Below are 15,000 nucleotides of genomic sequence, written 5' to 3'. Positions count from 1 at the left end.
TAATTTCCCTAAATATTAAGGGATGGAATTTTAAATCATATAAAAAAAGAAAATGGGGACAGTAGGAAATTAATAAAGGAGAAGAGAAAACGTTTTATTTTGGATATATATATATATATATATATATGTGTGTGTGTGTGTGTGTGTGTGTATCGGTCCTTTCGCTGCCTGTCTTTGGTTAATTCATGTTGTCTCGTTTTGGTGATGTCAGTTTACACAGCCGGTCAGCTGGGTTCCCTTCCCGCCTCCACACCCCCCCCCCCCCCACCCCCGCCTTCCCCCACCATTGTCCTGGTAAAGTTACCCCCCAACCGGCCATATCGCCAGAGGTGCGTGTTGAGAGAAAAAGAGGGGGGAAAAAAAAAGAAAAAAGAAAAAGAAAGAAAGAAAGAAAAGAGAAATAATGTAACAGCCCAACCCAGCTGGAGTTTGCCGCGATGTAAGGTCCTGCGACAAGTGTGGGCCCACACACACTGAGCTGAGCGAATGTTGGAGAATGGGCGGTGTGGTTTAAGCCAGGTGAGAGAGACAGGTGAGACAGGCGAGAGACGAGCTGGGGGAATACGGTGGGTGTGAATGTAACTGCCCCAACCCTACTGGACTTTGCTGCCATGTGTGGTCCTGCGACGTTTGGGCCCACTCATACACAGTTTCAGTTTCAGTAGCTCAAGGAGGCGTCACTGCGTTCGGACAAAACCATATACGCTACACCACATCTGCCAAGCAGATGCCTGACCAGCAGCGTAACCCAACGCGCTTAGTCAGGCCTTGGAAAAAAAAAAAAAAAAAAAAAAAAAAAAAAAACACACACACACAACCACACACACACAAAAAAAAAACAAAAAAAAACAAACAAAAAAAACACACACAGCAACGTCAAAAGGGTGGGGGGCGGAGGGGGGGGGGGATGGCATGGCCAGGTGAGAGAGACAGAGAGATAGAGAGAGACAGAGGGAGAGAGAGAGAGATGACCTGGAGTGTGGTGTGAATGAATTAGTGGGGATGTTGGAAGCTACTGGATGGCTGTGCTCTGCTGTGCTGTGCTGTGTTGGTGTTGCCTCGGGGTGGATTGTTGGGGGTGGAGAGGGGTGGTATGTGTGTGTGTGTGTGTGTGTTGGGGAGAGGGGTGTGGGATGGTGTGGCTGTGGCTGTGTGGCAGTTTGATGTGGGCCAGTGTGGGGGGAGCCGGCTTGTCGGGGCCCCATTGTGTGGCGGGGGTGTTTATGGACGGGAACGGGCAGTAAAGACTCGGGTGGCACCGGCTCGCCACCCTGTGACGTTTGGCACGGTGGTGGAAAGTTGTTTTTTGTTTTTTGTTTCGGGTTTTTTTTTTTTTTTTTTTTTTTTTTTTTTTTTTTAAATACAGCCCCCCCCCCTCCCTTTTTTTCAGGAGAGATTTTTTTTTTTTTTAGGAGAGATGGCGTGTGAGTGAGTGTCTCTCAGTCTCTGTCTCCATCTGTCTGTCTGTCTGTCTCTCTCTCTCTCTTTCTGTTCATGACTTACTATTTATTTCTAAAAATCGTGCCTTCTGATACATGTATGTGTATTTTGCACTGATGATGGAACAGTAATTTATCACCCATGGCACCCCTCCGTTGCGGGTCTTCATTCATTCATTCATTCATTCGTTCATTCATTCATTGATTTATTCATTCTCAGTGTTTCTCCACTTTCTCTCTTCTGTCTCTCTCTCTCTCTCTTTCTCTCCCCCCCCCTCTCCCTCTCTCAGTTACTGTTGGTTTTGTTTTATTCAAATTCGCATCCCCATTCTCTCGATCCATTCATTCATTCTTTCTTTCTCTCTCTCTCTCTCTCTGTCTCTCACTCTGTCTCTCTGTCTCTGTCTCTGTCTCTGTCTCTCTCTCTTTCGCAAGTCCCCTTGGTCGATGGCTTTACATAGAATAATTATTTCTTTCGTTCGTTCGTTCGTTCGCTGTCTCTCCCTCTCCCCTCCTCTTTTCATTGCGAGCCTTGGCTTATTATTAAGACTAAAACATTCAGTCTTTTTTTTATGTCTGACGCTTCTCTCTCTGTCTCTGTCTTCCCCCTCTCTGTCTCTCCTCCCCTTCCCTCCCTCCCTCCCTCTCCCCCTCCCCCCAGCTCCCCCTGCACTGACTTACAGGTTAACGGAGCGGTGAACGAGTACCTCACGATAGGAGAAAAAAAAGAAAAAAGTCCTGAAGTACTGTGTGCATGGGAGGGGAGAGGTTAGGTGTTGTTGGGAGGAGGAAGGGGGGGGGGGGGGGGGGTTGTGTGTTGCAGGGTGTGTGTGTGTGTGTGGGTGTTGATTTGTGGGTTAGTGCACTTGCAGTGTTCCCTCCTCCCTCAATACATCATCATGGACTGTACACACACACACACACACACACACTGTGTAACTGTGTGGTGGCAAACAACTGACTGTGTGTGTGTGTGTGTGTGTGTGTGTGTGTGGTGATACGTAACTACTATACAGTGAGTCTAGTGTTATGTGGTCTGTCGAAAGGGAGGGAGGGAGGGATAGGAGCACAAGCCCCCACTATCGCCCCCAGTGACCTTTCTCGCAGAGTTGTGGGAGAACAGGTTAAAAGGTGTTTGAGCGCGTGCAGCCATTGTCAGTATCATGCACACGTACAGTACATAGCTTTATATTGTGTATTGTATGTACGTATGTATGTGTGGATGAATGGATGGGTGGATGGATGGATGGATGTTTATCTGCACTCACAGACAGACAGACGCACGCTTGCACGCACGAACATGCACACACACACACACACGACGCACGCATATACGCACGCACACACATAAACACACACACACACACTCACACACACACTCATACACACAAACACACACACACACACACACACACACACACACACACACACACACACACACACACACACACACGAACGGAAGCACGCACTTCCGATCACCCCCGCACCAATAATTTTTTGTTTAATTTCCGTTTTAGTGAATCAAAACGAAAAAAGATTAAGAGTATGTGGGTGGTTTTTTTTCATTGGGAACGTTTACCTGAACATACACAGCAATGGCAGAGTGAGTGGGCGTATAATCTGTTTGCGGCACAAAACTGATGCAGTAAAAAAATAAAATAAATAAAAAAAAAGTAAAAAAAAAAAGTTTTTTTTTTTTTTTTTTTTTTTTTTACCCGGACTTTCTTGGGTCGACCACCGTTTTATTTTGTATATAAATCACACAATGCCAAATAAATAAATAGCGTTTATGGAATAAATACGACTTTTCACTCACTGATTTTGGGCTTGTTACAATAATATTGAAGGAAAATGTACAAGTCATACAATTAAGTGTACAAAACTTATCTGTTTTTTTTTTTTTTGTTGTTTTGTTTTTTTGTGTTTTTTTTTTCACCTTCATTCATACACAATTCTAAGTCTGTCTGTTTCTTCATATATGGACAATCACGTTGCAAAACTTTAGTGTTGGAAGATTGTTTGGTTTGTCTGGGGGGTGGGGAGGGGTTGAGGGGGCCGGGGGGGGGGTGTTCATGCTCTGGTGTGCTTTCTGTGTGCATATTTGTCTCTTTCTCACTTCTCATTTGATCATTTGACGTTATTTGTAGATGGAAGTGTTTTTTTTCCATGTGAATTCGTCTTGTTTCAAATTCTCGTTCAAAAATAACCTGTAAGGAAAAGATTGATTTGGTCTTTTTATAGATACTGACACACATTTTACCCACTAAAATTATATTATTGATATACGCATAATTTCCTTTTAGATATGGCGAATTTTCAATCCCAAACAGGATATCTGATGCTGACAGTTTCAAGTGGACACTTGTTTCTGTTAGTAGTTTTTGTTCAATATACTTCCAGAAGTTGTGTGTTACTGGGCAATCAAAAAAAAAGTGTTCAATGTAATCTACCAAATCTTTACAATAGGGACATTTATTGTTTTCTGCTACTTTCATTTTGTTTAGAAGGATATTGGTGGGGTAGATGTTGTGTAAAATTTTCCAGTGCAGAACTCTTAATCTAGTTTCTTTTGTTATATCTCTCGCTATAGACCAGGTTGACCCGAGTAAGTGGATACCAAATTTTCTGAGCCAGAAGTAGTATGCGTTGGGAACAGTTTTCTCTTTGTTTATGAGTGTATTTTTTTTAATCTGTTTTAAATTTGTGTTGTACAGGCTTACATCACATTTCTGTGTTTCATCCTCCTTTTCCCCTCTTTCTATCCATTGAAGCCATACCTTTGGTATCGAATTTATCAATGCGTTATATTCAAAAACAATGCCTGCTTTGTTTTTACGCACTATATCCTGTATCTCTCTTAAAGACAACACTCTATTTTCCCTGAAATTAATTATGTCCTTTACTTGTTCAAGACCTTTCTCATTCCAAGATTTGAAGAATAATAATTTGTTTTTATACTTTATCAAGGCGTTGTTAAACAGCAATTGGGAGTGAAAGTTGTTACTTTTGATGTCTGAAAGTGATTTTAACGGCCTGTTGTCAAGATACGAACTAACTACATCTTTCCAAAAATCGTTATCTATCATGTTCAAACCTATTAGATCTTTTGATCTACAATTTAAGAGAAACACATTTTCTTTAACAAGTTTATCCATGTGCCATTTAGGGATCACACTCCAGCTTTCCTTGGCTGTCGCCCCAAACAGTTTCCCTGCCCATTGTAGGTGAAAACATTTTTGGAGCTGGATCATGTTTATCATGTTCAGACCACCTTCTTCTACACTCGCTTCCATTACTTTTCTTTTTACTTTCTCGAAAGCTCTCTTGTTACTGTGTTTTTTCTGCCACAGAAACTTGTACAGAATTGAGTTTATTTTATTCAGAACCTCAGCTGGAAGGCCAATCGACTGCATAACGTAAATGAACTGACTGACAAGAAATGATTTTATCACGACTACTTTCCCTTGAATACTTAAGTCACGTTTACTCCACTCTTTAATGAGTTTGTTCACTCGATCAATCCTGCTTGTCCAGTTATCTTCAATGTCTTTGGCCATTCGGTTACTTTCGAAATGGATTCCTAATATCTTTATTCTATCTACTGTTGAGAATGGAAGATTTACCTCTCTTTTCTGTCTACCTAGTCTTAGTGCCTTTGTTTTATGTTCATTCAATTTCAGTCCAGAGAATCTTTCAAAAGAGGTAAAAATGTTAAACGATCTATTCATGTCCTCTATATCTCTAAGAAACAAGGTTGTGTCATCCGCCAGTTGTTTTACTTTTAAATGCACATCCTCATTTCTCTCAGATCGAGGGGTTACAATTCCCACTATGGGACTGTTTCTTATTTTAATAGCTAATAATTCAACAGCTAATACGAATGCCAAAGGTGAAAATGGGCATCCTTGTCTAATACCACACAGCACGTCGAAAGGTTCAGATATCCAACCACCATGATTAACAGAACTTATACAACCTTTAAATAAGACAGTAACCCATTTTTGAAAGACTGGTCCAAAACCAAAGACAGAAAAAGCATGTACCAAGAAACTTTTTGATATGGAGTCGAATGCTTTAGAGTAATCTACTGCTAATAAGTATCCCGCTTTCTTTGTTTTATTCAGATAATTAATAACGTCATCAATCGATCTGATAATTGTAGATATGTTTCTGCCCTTAATGTAGCCTGCTTGATCTTCATTAACTAAAGTGTGAACAACGGACGACAGCCTTTCTGCTAGAAAAAGTATAACACAAATATCCTTCACAGAGAGAGAGAGAGAGAGAGAGAGAGAGAGAAGAGGAGGGGGGCGGGGGGGGTTGCGCGGATATCTCCATCTTGTCTCCTTAATCTTCCCACTTGAGTTCAACAGGGACGTCGGAACAGTCTGTCATTTTTAATAGCTTGCCGCTGGTATGCTGCTGCTGCTGCTGCTACTGCGGTGAAACTGAGTGTGTTTGAGCTGCTTTCTGTTGTGTATAATGTATGTATGTATTGTGTGTGTGTGTGTGTGTGTGTGTGTGTGTAAGAAATAGAGAGAGAGGGGTTGTAAATATCAACGACAAATTAAACGTGAAAGTAGATAAGGTATGTTGAAAAAAAAAAAACTATGAAAAATTAAATGAGAGAGAAAGAAAGAGCGGAGGGGATCGACAGTAAAATGAAGGGTGATAAAAGAGCGAACACATTTTGTTCAGCGTATGAAGCGGAATAAGCACGAAGGCTGTAGTTGTTGTTGTTGTTGTTGGTGGTGGTGGTGGTGGTGGTGGTGGTTTAAGATTCAACCAGGGGCAAGGAAAGAGCAAGGTTCAGATATAGGCATAGCAGACCATCATCCTTCGTGCATAATCTGCGGTGCTAAAAACATGCCTCAGCCAAAATAATTAGATCGGAAGAGAGGGATCAGGGGGGCAGGGGTACGGGGGTGGACGGGGAAGAGGGAGGGATGAGGTATATTACTGTTTTAAAAATCTATCTAACTACCTACCTACCTACCAACCAACAAACATATCTATCTATCTATCTATCTGCCTGTCTGTCTGTCTGTCTGTCTGCCCGTCTATCTTCCTACGGACCTGCTTACCTACGTCCCTACCTACCTACGTACCTACACTCTCTATGTGTCTGCCTGTTTGCCTGTTTGTCTCTCTCTCCCTCCCTCCCCCCCCCCCCCGCCCCCTCTCTCTCTCTCTTTACCTATTTAAGGCCTGACTAAGCCGTTGGGTTACGCTGCTGGTCAGGCATCTGCTTAGCAGATGTGGTGTAGCGTATATGGATTTGTCCGAACGCAATGACGGCTCCTTGAGTAACGGAACTGAACTGAACTATCTGTCTATCTATCTATCTATCTATCTATGGAATTTATCAGTGTATGTTCACCACATCAGGTGACCGTGGTGTGCACCTTCCTGGTCCTGCTGCTGGCTGGGGCGTGGGGCGTGGCTCAGGTCCGTGACGGCCTTGACCTCACCGACATCGTCCCCAAGGACACGTCAGAGTTCAAATTCCTGGACGCGCAGGCGCAGTACTTCGGTTTCTACAACTTTTACGCCGTCACCAAGGTGAGTTTGGACCCGGATTAATTATGTATTTGATTTTTTTTTCTCTCAGTTCTTTGTTTTTGACCCAGTAATAAATTTCTTTTCCCTAGATTCTCTCTCATGTGTAGATTTATTAATTACGTATTTGGGTTGTTGTTTTTTTCTCTCTCTCCCCCCCCCCCTCCGAAGGAGGAAGCTGGAAAGAGAGCAGTTTATCACTGTAAACCTTTTGTGTTCTGGGAAATGGGATGGAAAAAGAAGTTTGTATTATCATGCGTTGTTTGTTTTTTTGTGGTTGTGTGTGTGTGTGTGTGTGTGTGTGTGTGTGTGTGTGTGTGTGTGTGTGTGTTTTAAGCTTGCTTCTTTGCCTGTGTGTATATCCGTCTGTGTGTCTGTCGCTAAAACTTTTTTCTTTGCCCCCGTTCTCTGTTCCTCCTTCAAGTTTATCTCCTTATTTGTGTGCGTCCTTTGGAAATGGATATTATGAGTTGTTTTTTTGTTATTGTTTTTTTTTTACAGACGCACAAACAAACATATAAAGTGAGAGAAAGAGAGAGAGGGGGGTAGAGAGTTGACACTTTAATGCTGCTCTTTGTTTGAGGACAAGTCTGTTTATCAGCGTGTGTGTTCCCATTGTATTCATTTCTGTTTTTATGTTTTGTTTATGTATGTTGGTGCGTTCGTCCAGTTTGATGTGGACCCCTTTAGCAATTTACATTAAAACGTCAGAGAGAGAGAGAGAGAGAGAGAGAGAGATGAAACGAGAAAGTGAACGAATCAGAAACACGATCACCACTTCCACCACCACCACCACCACCACCACCAACAACAACAACAACAACAACATCAACAGCAATCAAAAACAACGAAACACCACCACCACCGATGGCAACAATAACACACACCAATAAACAACAAACAAGCCAACGAATATTAACTGAAACCCACCCTTTAAACCCACCAAAAACCAACACAACTCAACAAACCTCTGTGGCGTTTTGGACCTCTACTCCATACCCGGTAGAGTTGTTTTAGCGACACATTGTTGGCTTTAGCCCTTACTTCTGGTCAGATTGTTCAGTGCTGGGGGCTTGGTGATGTGGAAGATTCGTTTTCGAGGGGGGGGGGGGGGCTGGAATCTTAGGCTCTGTAACCCCTACCCCCAAACCCGATACAGATATTTAAAAAAAAAAAGAAAGGATAAACGTCCCGTTCAAGCCTTTTAAGGCCACAGGGGCAGCTAATTCATATCCACTGTGTCAAAGGCTCGGCATAGGAAGGCGGGGCCCAATCCTCTCCTTCCGCCGTTTGAACCTTTCCCCAATCGAAGTCAGGTACCCATTCACACCTGGGAGGAGAGTGGAGGAAAATGGGAGCAAAGCGCCTGTACCCAAGGCCAGAACACCATGCCGAAACAGGGGCCTCCAACCCCGATCACTGGTGGTGAGCACTGGATCACAAGTCTCTAACTCATTCTGTCACGGAGCCTCTCCACGGTATAGTGTATGATAGCCAGTCATGTCCGAACTGAATATGACCATCCGAACAGCACAGGGAGGCAACTGCTGTCTGCTGCACTGCCGAGTGTCTTGCCCAGGTGACATCAGAGTGGTCTTGCCTAGGTTACATCAGAGTGTCTTGCCCAGGTTACATCAGAGTGTCTTGCCCAGGTGACATCAGAGTGTCTTGCCCAGGTTACATCAGAGTGTCTTGCCCAGGTTACATCAGAGTGTCTTGCCTAGGTTACATCAGAGTTCTGTTGCCCAGGTTACATCAGAGTGTCTTGCCTAGGTTACATCAGAGTGTCTTGCCCAGGTTACATCAGAGTGTCTTGCCTAGGTTACATCAGAGTGTCTTGCCCAGGTTACATCAGAGTGTCTTGCCCAGGTTACATCAGAGTTCTGTTGCCCAGGTCACATCAGAGTTCTGTTGCCCAGGTCACATCAGAGTGTCTTGCCCAGGTTACATCAGAGTGTCTTGCCCAGGTTACATCAGAGTGTCTTGCCCAGGTTACATCAGAGTGTCTTGCCCAGGTTACATCAGAGTGTCTTGAAGTTACATCAGAGTGTCTTGCCCAGGTTACATCAGAGTTCTGTTGCCCAGGTTACATCAGAGTTCTATTGCCCAGGTGACATCAGAGTGGTCTTGCCCAGGTTACATCAGAGTGGTCTTGCCTAGGTTACATCAGAGTGTCTTGCCCAGTTTACATCAGAGTGGTCTTGCCCAGGTTACATCAGAGTGTCTTGCCTAGGTTACATCAGAGTGTCTTGCCCAGGTTACATCAGAGTTGTCTTGCCCAGGTGACATCAGAGTGGTCTTGCCCAGGTTACATCAGAGTTCTATTGCCTAGGTTACATCCTCACTCTCTCGGTCAAGAGGAGGAAAGTGGCAGAATTGTTAAACGCTCGTCTGCCAACACAGAGTCCATGAGGGTCTGGGTTCGAATCCCACTCTCGCCCTTTCCCCTGAGTTTGACTGGAGAACCGAACTGAGTCTTGTCGTTCGGATGAGACGATGAACCAAGATCTCGTTTGCAGCACTGGCACGCACTTTGCGCACTTAAAAAGAACCCATGGCAAAATTCTGTAGAAGAAATCCACTCGGATAGGTACTCATACATACATACATACATACATATATATATATATATATATATATATATATATATATATATATATATATGCATGCACTCAAGGGCTGACTAAGCGCGTTGGGTTATGCTGCTGGTCAGGCCCATCTGGCAAGCAGATGCGGTGCAGCCAGCGTGTATGGCTTTGTCCGAACGCAGTGACCCCTCCTTCAGAGACTGAAACTGAAACTGAAACTGAAAACTCGTCCAAGAGGGTTGGTTTTACGACAGTCGGCGTGGTGATAACAACACATGACCCTACCCACCGTATATCTCGTGCACGTGGCAGGGGGACCTGGACTACCCTCGGCACCAGAAGCTGCTCTACGACTACCACGAGGCCTTCCAGCGCGTGCGCAGCATCAGCCGGCGCGCGGACGGCTCGCTGCCCCCCTTCTGGCTGCACATCTTCCGCCAGTGGCTGCAGAAGCTGCAGGACGCCTTTGACCGGGACGTGCGGGGCGGGGCCATCGGCGCCAAGGGCTGGGAGCCTGAAGGCAACGCCTCTGACGAGGGCATCCTGGCCTACAAGCTGCTCCTGCAGACAGGGGACGTGGACGACCCGCTGGATTACCGTCGGGTGAGGAAATGGAGGGTGTGGTGTCGGTGTGGGGGTGGGTGGTGGGGGTATTCGGGGTGGCTGAGGGTTGGAGGGGGTTTGGGGGGCGGGTTGGTTTTGTGGAAGGTTTGTTGTTGTTGTTGGGTTTTTTTTGGGTTTTTTGTGTGTGTGTGTGTGTGTGTGTGTTCTTCTGTTTTTTCTTTTTTCCTTTTAAATTTTAGAAGAAAAAAATTTGCTGAGATGTACAGCTGACAACTATCTGTAAGGCTCTTGTGTCTCAGTCCCTGTATCTCCCTCCCTCTGTGCGAGTGTGTGTGTGTGTTTGTGTGTGTGCTTGCGCACGCGCATTGTGTGTGTGTGCGTGTGTGATTGGTGTGTAGATAATGGGGGCGTGTGCATTCAGATGCCGATGGCCCTCTGCTGTTCAGTGACAAGAGCTTCCATTGTGCCTCAGAATGTTTATCTTATAACAGTCAGTGTGTGTGTGTGTGTTTGTGGCCGTGGCTGTCTGTATCTTGTCTTCTGCGCCTTTAACCCCTTTGTTCCCATATCTTGTTCAGTCGGCCACATCTCTCTCTCTCTCTCTCTCTCTCTCTCTCTCTCTCTCTCTCTCTCCATGTCTGTTTTTGCTTTCTCTCATCCCGTCTTGTCTGTGTCCATCTCTCTTTCTCTGTCTGTTTCTGTCTCGGGTCCAATATCACACTCTCCCATCTCTCTCTGTGTCTCTGTCTGTGTGTGTGTGTCTCTCTCTGTCTCTCTCTTTGTATTACCCATTTTTTCGGTCTCTCTGTGTCAGTCTCTCTGAACCTTTCTCCATCTTCTCTGTCTCTCTTTATACCCCTTTAGCTCCCATTCTATCACTTGCACACGATCTCTCTGTCTGTCTGTCTGTCTCTCTATCTCTGTCTCTCTGTGTCTCTCGGTCTCTCTCTTTCTCTCTCTCTCTCTGTCCCTGTCTCACCCTCTTTTTCTCTCTCCACCCCCTTTCTTCCTTACTATGTCTTCTTCTTCTTGATGTCATACTACTTCTACTACTACTTCTGCTACTACTAGTACCACCACCACCACCACCACCATTACAACAACGACGACGACGACTTTCATTCATAGACACAGCTCTGATAATAACACCCCTCTCCTCCCCTACTTCCTCTCCTACTACTACTACTATACTAAATTTTTAATTCAAAAACACAAAATCAATAATGACACCACCACCACCCCCCTCTCTCTCTCTCTCTCTGTCTCTGTCTCTCTCTCTTCCCCCCCCTCCTCCCTCTTCCACACCTTCCCTGTATCCCCCCCCCCTGTCTCCTTCCCCTCCCCCTGTCTCCTTCCCCTCCCTCCCTGTATCCCCTCCCCCTGTCTCCTTCCCCTCCCCCTGTCTCCTTCCCCTCCCTCCCTGTCTCCTTCCCCTCCCCCTGTCTCTGTCTCCTTCCCCTCCCTCCCTGTATCCCCTCCCCCTGTCTCCATCCCCTCCCTCCCTGTCTCCTTCCCCTCCCTCCCTGTCTCCTTCCCCTCCCTCCCTGTCTCCTTCCCCTCCCCCCCCTGTCTCCTTCCCCTCTCTCCCTGTCTCCTTCCCCTCCCCCCCCTGTCTCCTTCCCCTCTCTCCCTGTCTCCTTCCCCTCCCCCCCTGTCTCCTTCCCCTCCCCCTGTCTCCTTCCCCTCCCCCCCCTGTCTCCTTCCCCTCCCTCCCTGTCTCCTTCCCCTCCCCCTGTCTCCATCCCCTCCCTCCCTGTCTCCTTCCCCTCCCGCTCTGTCTCCTTCCCCTCCCCCTGTCTCCTTCCCCTCCCCCCCCTGTCTCCTTCCCCTCCCCCCCTGTCTCCTTCCCCTCCCCCCCTGTCTCCTTCCCCTCCCTCCCTGTCTCCTTCCCCTCCCTCCCTGTCTCCTTCCCCTCCCTCCCTATCTCCTTCCCCTCCCTCCCTGTCTCCTTCCCCTCCCTCCCTGTCTCCTTCCCCTCCCTCCCTGTCTCCTTCCCCTCCCTCCCTGTCTCCTTCCCCTCCCTCCCTGTCTCCTTCCCCTCCCTCCCTGTCTCCTTCCCCTCCCCCCATGTCTCCTTCCCCTCCCTCCCTGTCTCCTTCCCCTCCCCCTGTCTCCTTCCCCTCCCTCCCTCCCTGTCTCCTTTCCCTCCCCCTGTCTCCTTCCCCTCCCTCCCTGTCTCCTTCCCCTCCCCCTGTCTCCTTCCCCTCCCTCCCTGTATTTCCCCGCCCCCCCCCCCCCCCCCCAACAGGTGATGAAGAACCGTCTGGTGGATGCGGAAGGCCTCATCAACCCTCAGGCGTTTTACAACTACCTGTCGGCGTGGTACGCCAACGACGCCATGGCCTACTCGGCGTCCATGGCCAACCTGCACCCGCTGCCCAAGGAGTGGCAGCACGTGCCGCAGGACAGGGACTTCCTCGGTGAGGGGGGGGGGGGGGGGCGCACCGACGGCCCACACATACACACACGCACGCACGCGCGCGCGCGCTCGCGCGAGGATACATAAGACAGAGTCACATGCACACACGCACGCACGCACGCACTCACTCACACAGACACACGCACACAGACACACACACACACACACACACACACACACGGACGGATGCACATAAACATAGACGATCCGTCAAATAACACTTCTAGTGAATCGACATTAAACTGAAGATCTTAACATAGACGTACGCTCGCGCACATGCCCACATACATACAGACGCACGAGCGCACACATAATTATATAGACACACACATAAGTGCACACGCAGCGCGCACGCACGCACGCACGCACGCACGGAAACTGAGTGACTGAGAGAAGAATGAATGAACGAACAAATGATGTAATGCAACATTACGCGATTGAATACGATACGATACGATACGATGCAATACAGTAATACAATACAATACAATACAATGCAACGCAACCCAACACCTCACCGCACGATACAACACAACACAACACAACACCACACCATACCATACCATACCATACCATACCACACCATACCATACCATACCATACCATACCATACAACACAACACAAAACAATAAGATAAGCACAGCGCACAGCACAGCACACAGCACAGCACAGCACAGCACAGCACAGCACAGCACAATGCAATACAGTAGCATTGCAGTGATGAATATAATACAGTACAATACAACGCCATACCATTGCAGTGATGAATACAATACAGTACAATACAACGCCATACCATTGCAGTGATGAATACAGTACAATACAACACCATACCATTGCAGTGATGAATACAATACAATACAATACAACACCATACCATTGCAGTGATGAATACAACACAATACAACACAACACAATACAATACAACACCATACCATTGCAGTGATGAATACAATACAATACAATACAATACAATACAATACAACACCATACCATTGCAGTGATGAATACAGTACAATACAATACAATACAACACCATACCATTGCAGTGATGAATACAGTACAATACAAGACAAGACAATACAATACAATACAACACCATACCATTGCAGTGATGAAGTCCCAGCCCCTGGTCTACGCCCAGATCCCGTTCTACCTGACCAACCTGACCACCACAGAGGACATCATCAACGCTGTCGTGGTCAGTGACCGTCACGTTCGTGGTCATTTTCTCAGTGTGTCGTTGGTTCAAGCAGCGTTTTATTGGGACGTGTGACACGTGACTGTCGACAGGACAGTGACATCAGACGGGCGCAATAGCCGAGTGGTTAAAGCGTTGGGCTTTCAATCATCTGAGGGTCCCGGGTTCGAATCTCGGTAACGGCGCCTGGTGGGGTAAAGGGTGGAGATTTTTTTCCGATCTCCCAGGTCAACATGAGTGCAGACCTGCCAGTGCCTGGACCTTCTACGTGTACATACACACGCAAAAGATAAACTACATACGTTAAATATCCTGTAATCCATGTCAGCGTTTCGTGGATTTTGGAAACAAAAAGCACACCCACGAAAACGGAGTATGGCTACTTACATGGCGGGGTAAAAACGGTCACATACGTAAAAGCCCACACGTGTTCATACGAGTGAACGTGGGAGTTGCAGTCCACGAACGATGATGAAGAAGAAGGTCAAATATTTATCTCCCGCGCACACAACGCTGTAATGTGTCATGGATGTTTGTGCGGGAAGAAGATTGATGTGTATACTCTCTTTGTGGGATCCCGTGCCTTGACCTGTAGCATGTAGAGAGGTCTAGCTGATTGATGATGATTGATCGATGGTTGACTGATGGTCATTGATGTTGATGGTTTATGATGGTTGATTATAGTGGATGATAGCGTTGATCGATGATAATGATTGATGATGATAGTTGATGGTTAATTGATAATGATGGTTGAAGATTCATGACTGGTGGTTGGTGTTAATGACTGATGATGTTGGTTGACAATTGATGATGATTGAAGATGCTGATTGATGCTTGATGATTGAAGATGATGATTGGTGATGATAATTTATGGTTGATGATGATGATGAATGAATGAATGAATGAAGTGGATACTTATATAGCACCAATCCTCGGTCGGAGACCAAGCTCCAAGCGCTTTACTAACACGGGGTCATTTACACAACAGGTGGGGCTGCCTATCTGGGTAGAGCCGACTGACGGCTACCATTGGGCGCTCATCATTCGTTTCCTATGTCATTCAGTCAGGTTTAAGTCACGCATTAGTACACACTCAAACATAAGATAAGATAAGATAAGAATAACTTTATTATCTGCAACTTGGGAAATTTGGTCAGGTGCATTATCACAACATAGACAAGTAAACAACATGGGGACCATAACTGTAAAAGTCAACAACAGCTTTTACG

At 46.3% G+C, this 15,000-nt stretch overlaps 1 protein-coding gene across 1 annotated transcript in view; it reads left to right on the top strand.

Moving 5' to 3' along the window:
- LOC143294664 (protein patched homolog 1-like) overlaps positions 1-15,000 on the top strand; it is a 99,822-nt gene that overhangs the window by 53,083 nt on the left and 31,739 nt on the right. Inside the window, exons 16-19 of the mRNA XM_076606047.1 lie at positions 6,828-7,001; positions 9,899-10,189; positions 12,399-12,570; positions 13,683-13,771. Of these exons, the coding sequence (XP_076462162.1) occupies positions 6,828-7,001; positions 9,899-10,189; positions 12,399-12,570; positions 13,683-13,771 (726 nt within the window). The remainder of the gene's footprint in view (positions 1-6,827; positions 7,002-9,898; positions 10,190-12,398; positions 12,571-13,682; positions 13,772-15,000) is intronic.

The sequence above is a fragment of the Babylonia areolata genome, chromosome 20, assembly GCF_041734735.1.
Source record: "Babylonia areolata isolate BAREFJ2019XMU chromosome 20, ASM4173473v1, whole genome shotgun sequence".
Classification (NCBI taxonomy): domain Eukaryota; kingdom Metazoa; phylum Mollusca; class Gastropoda; order Neogastropoda; family Buccinidae; genus Babylonia; species Babylonia areolata.
Note: the sequence above shows the minus strand (reverse complement) of the source record. Positions and strands in the feature narration are given on the sequence as shown.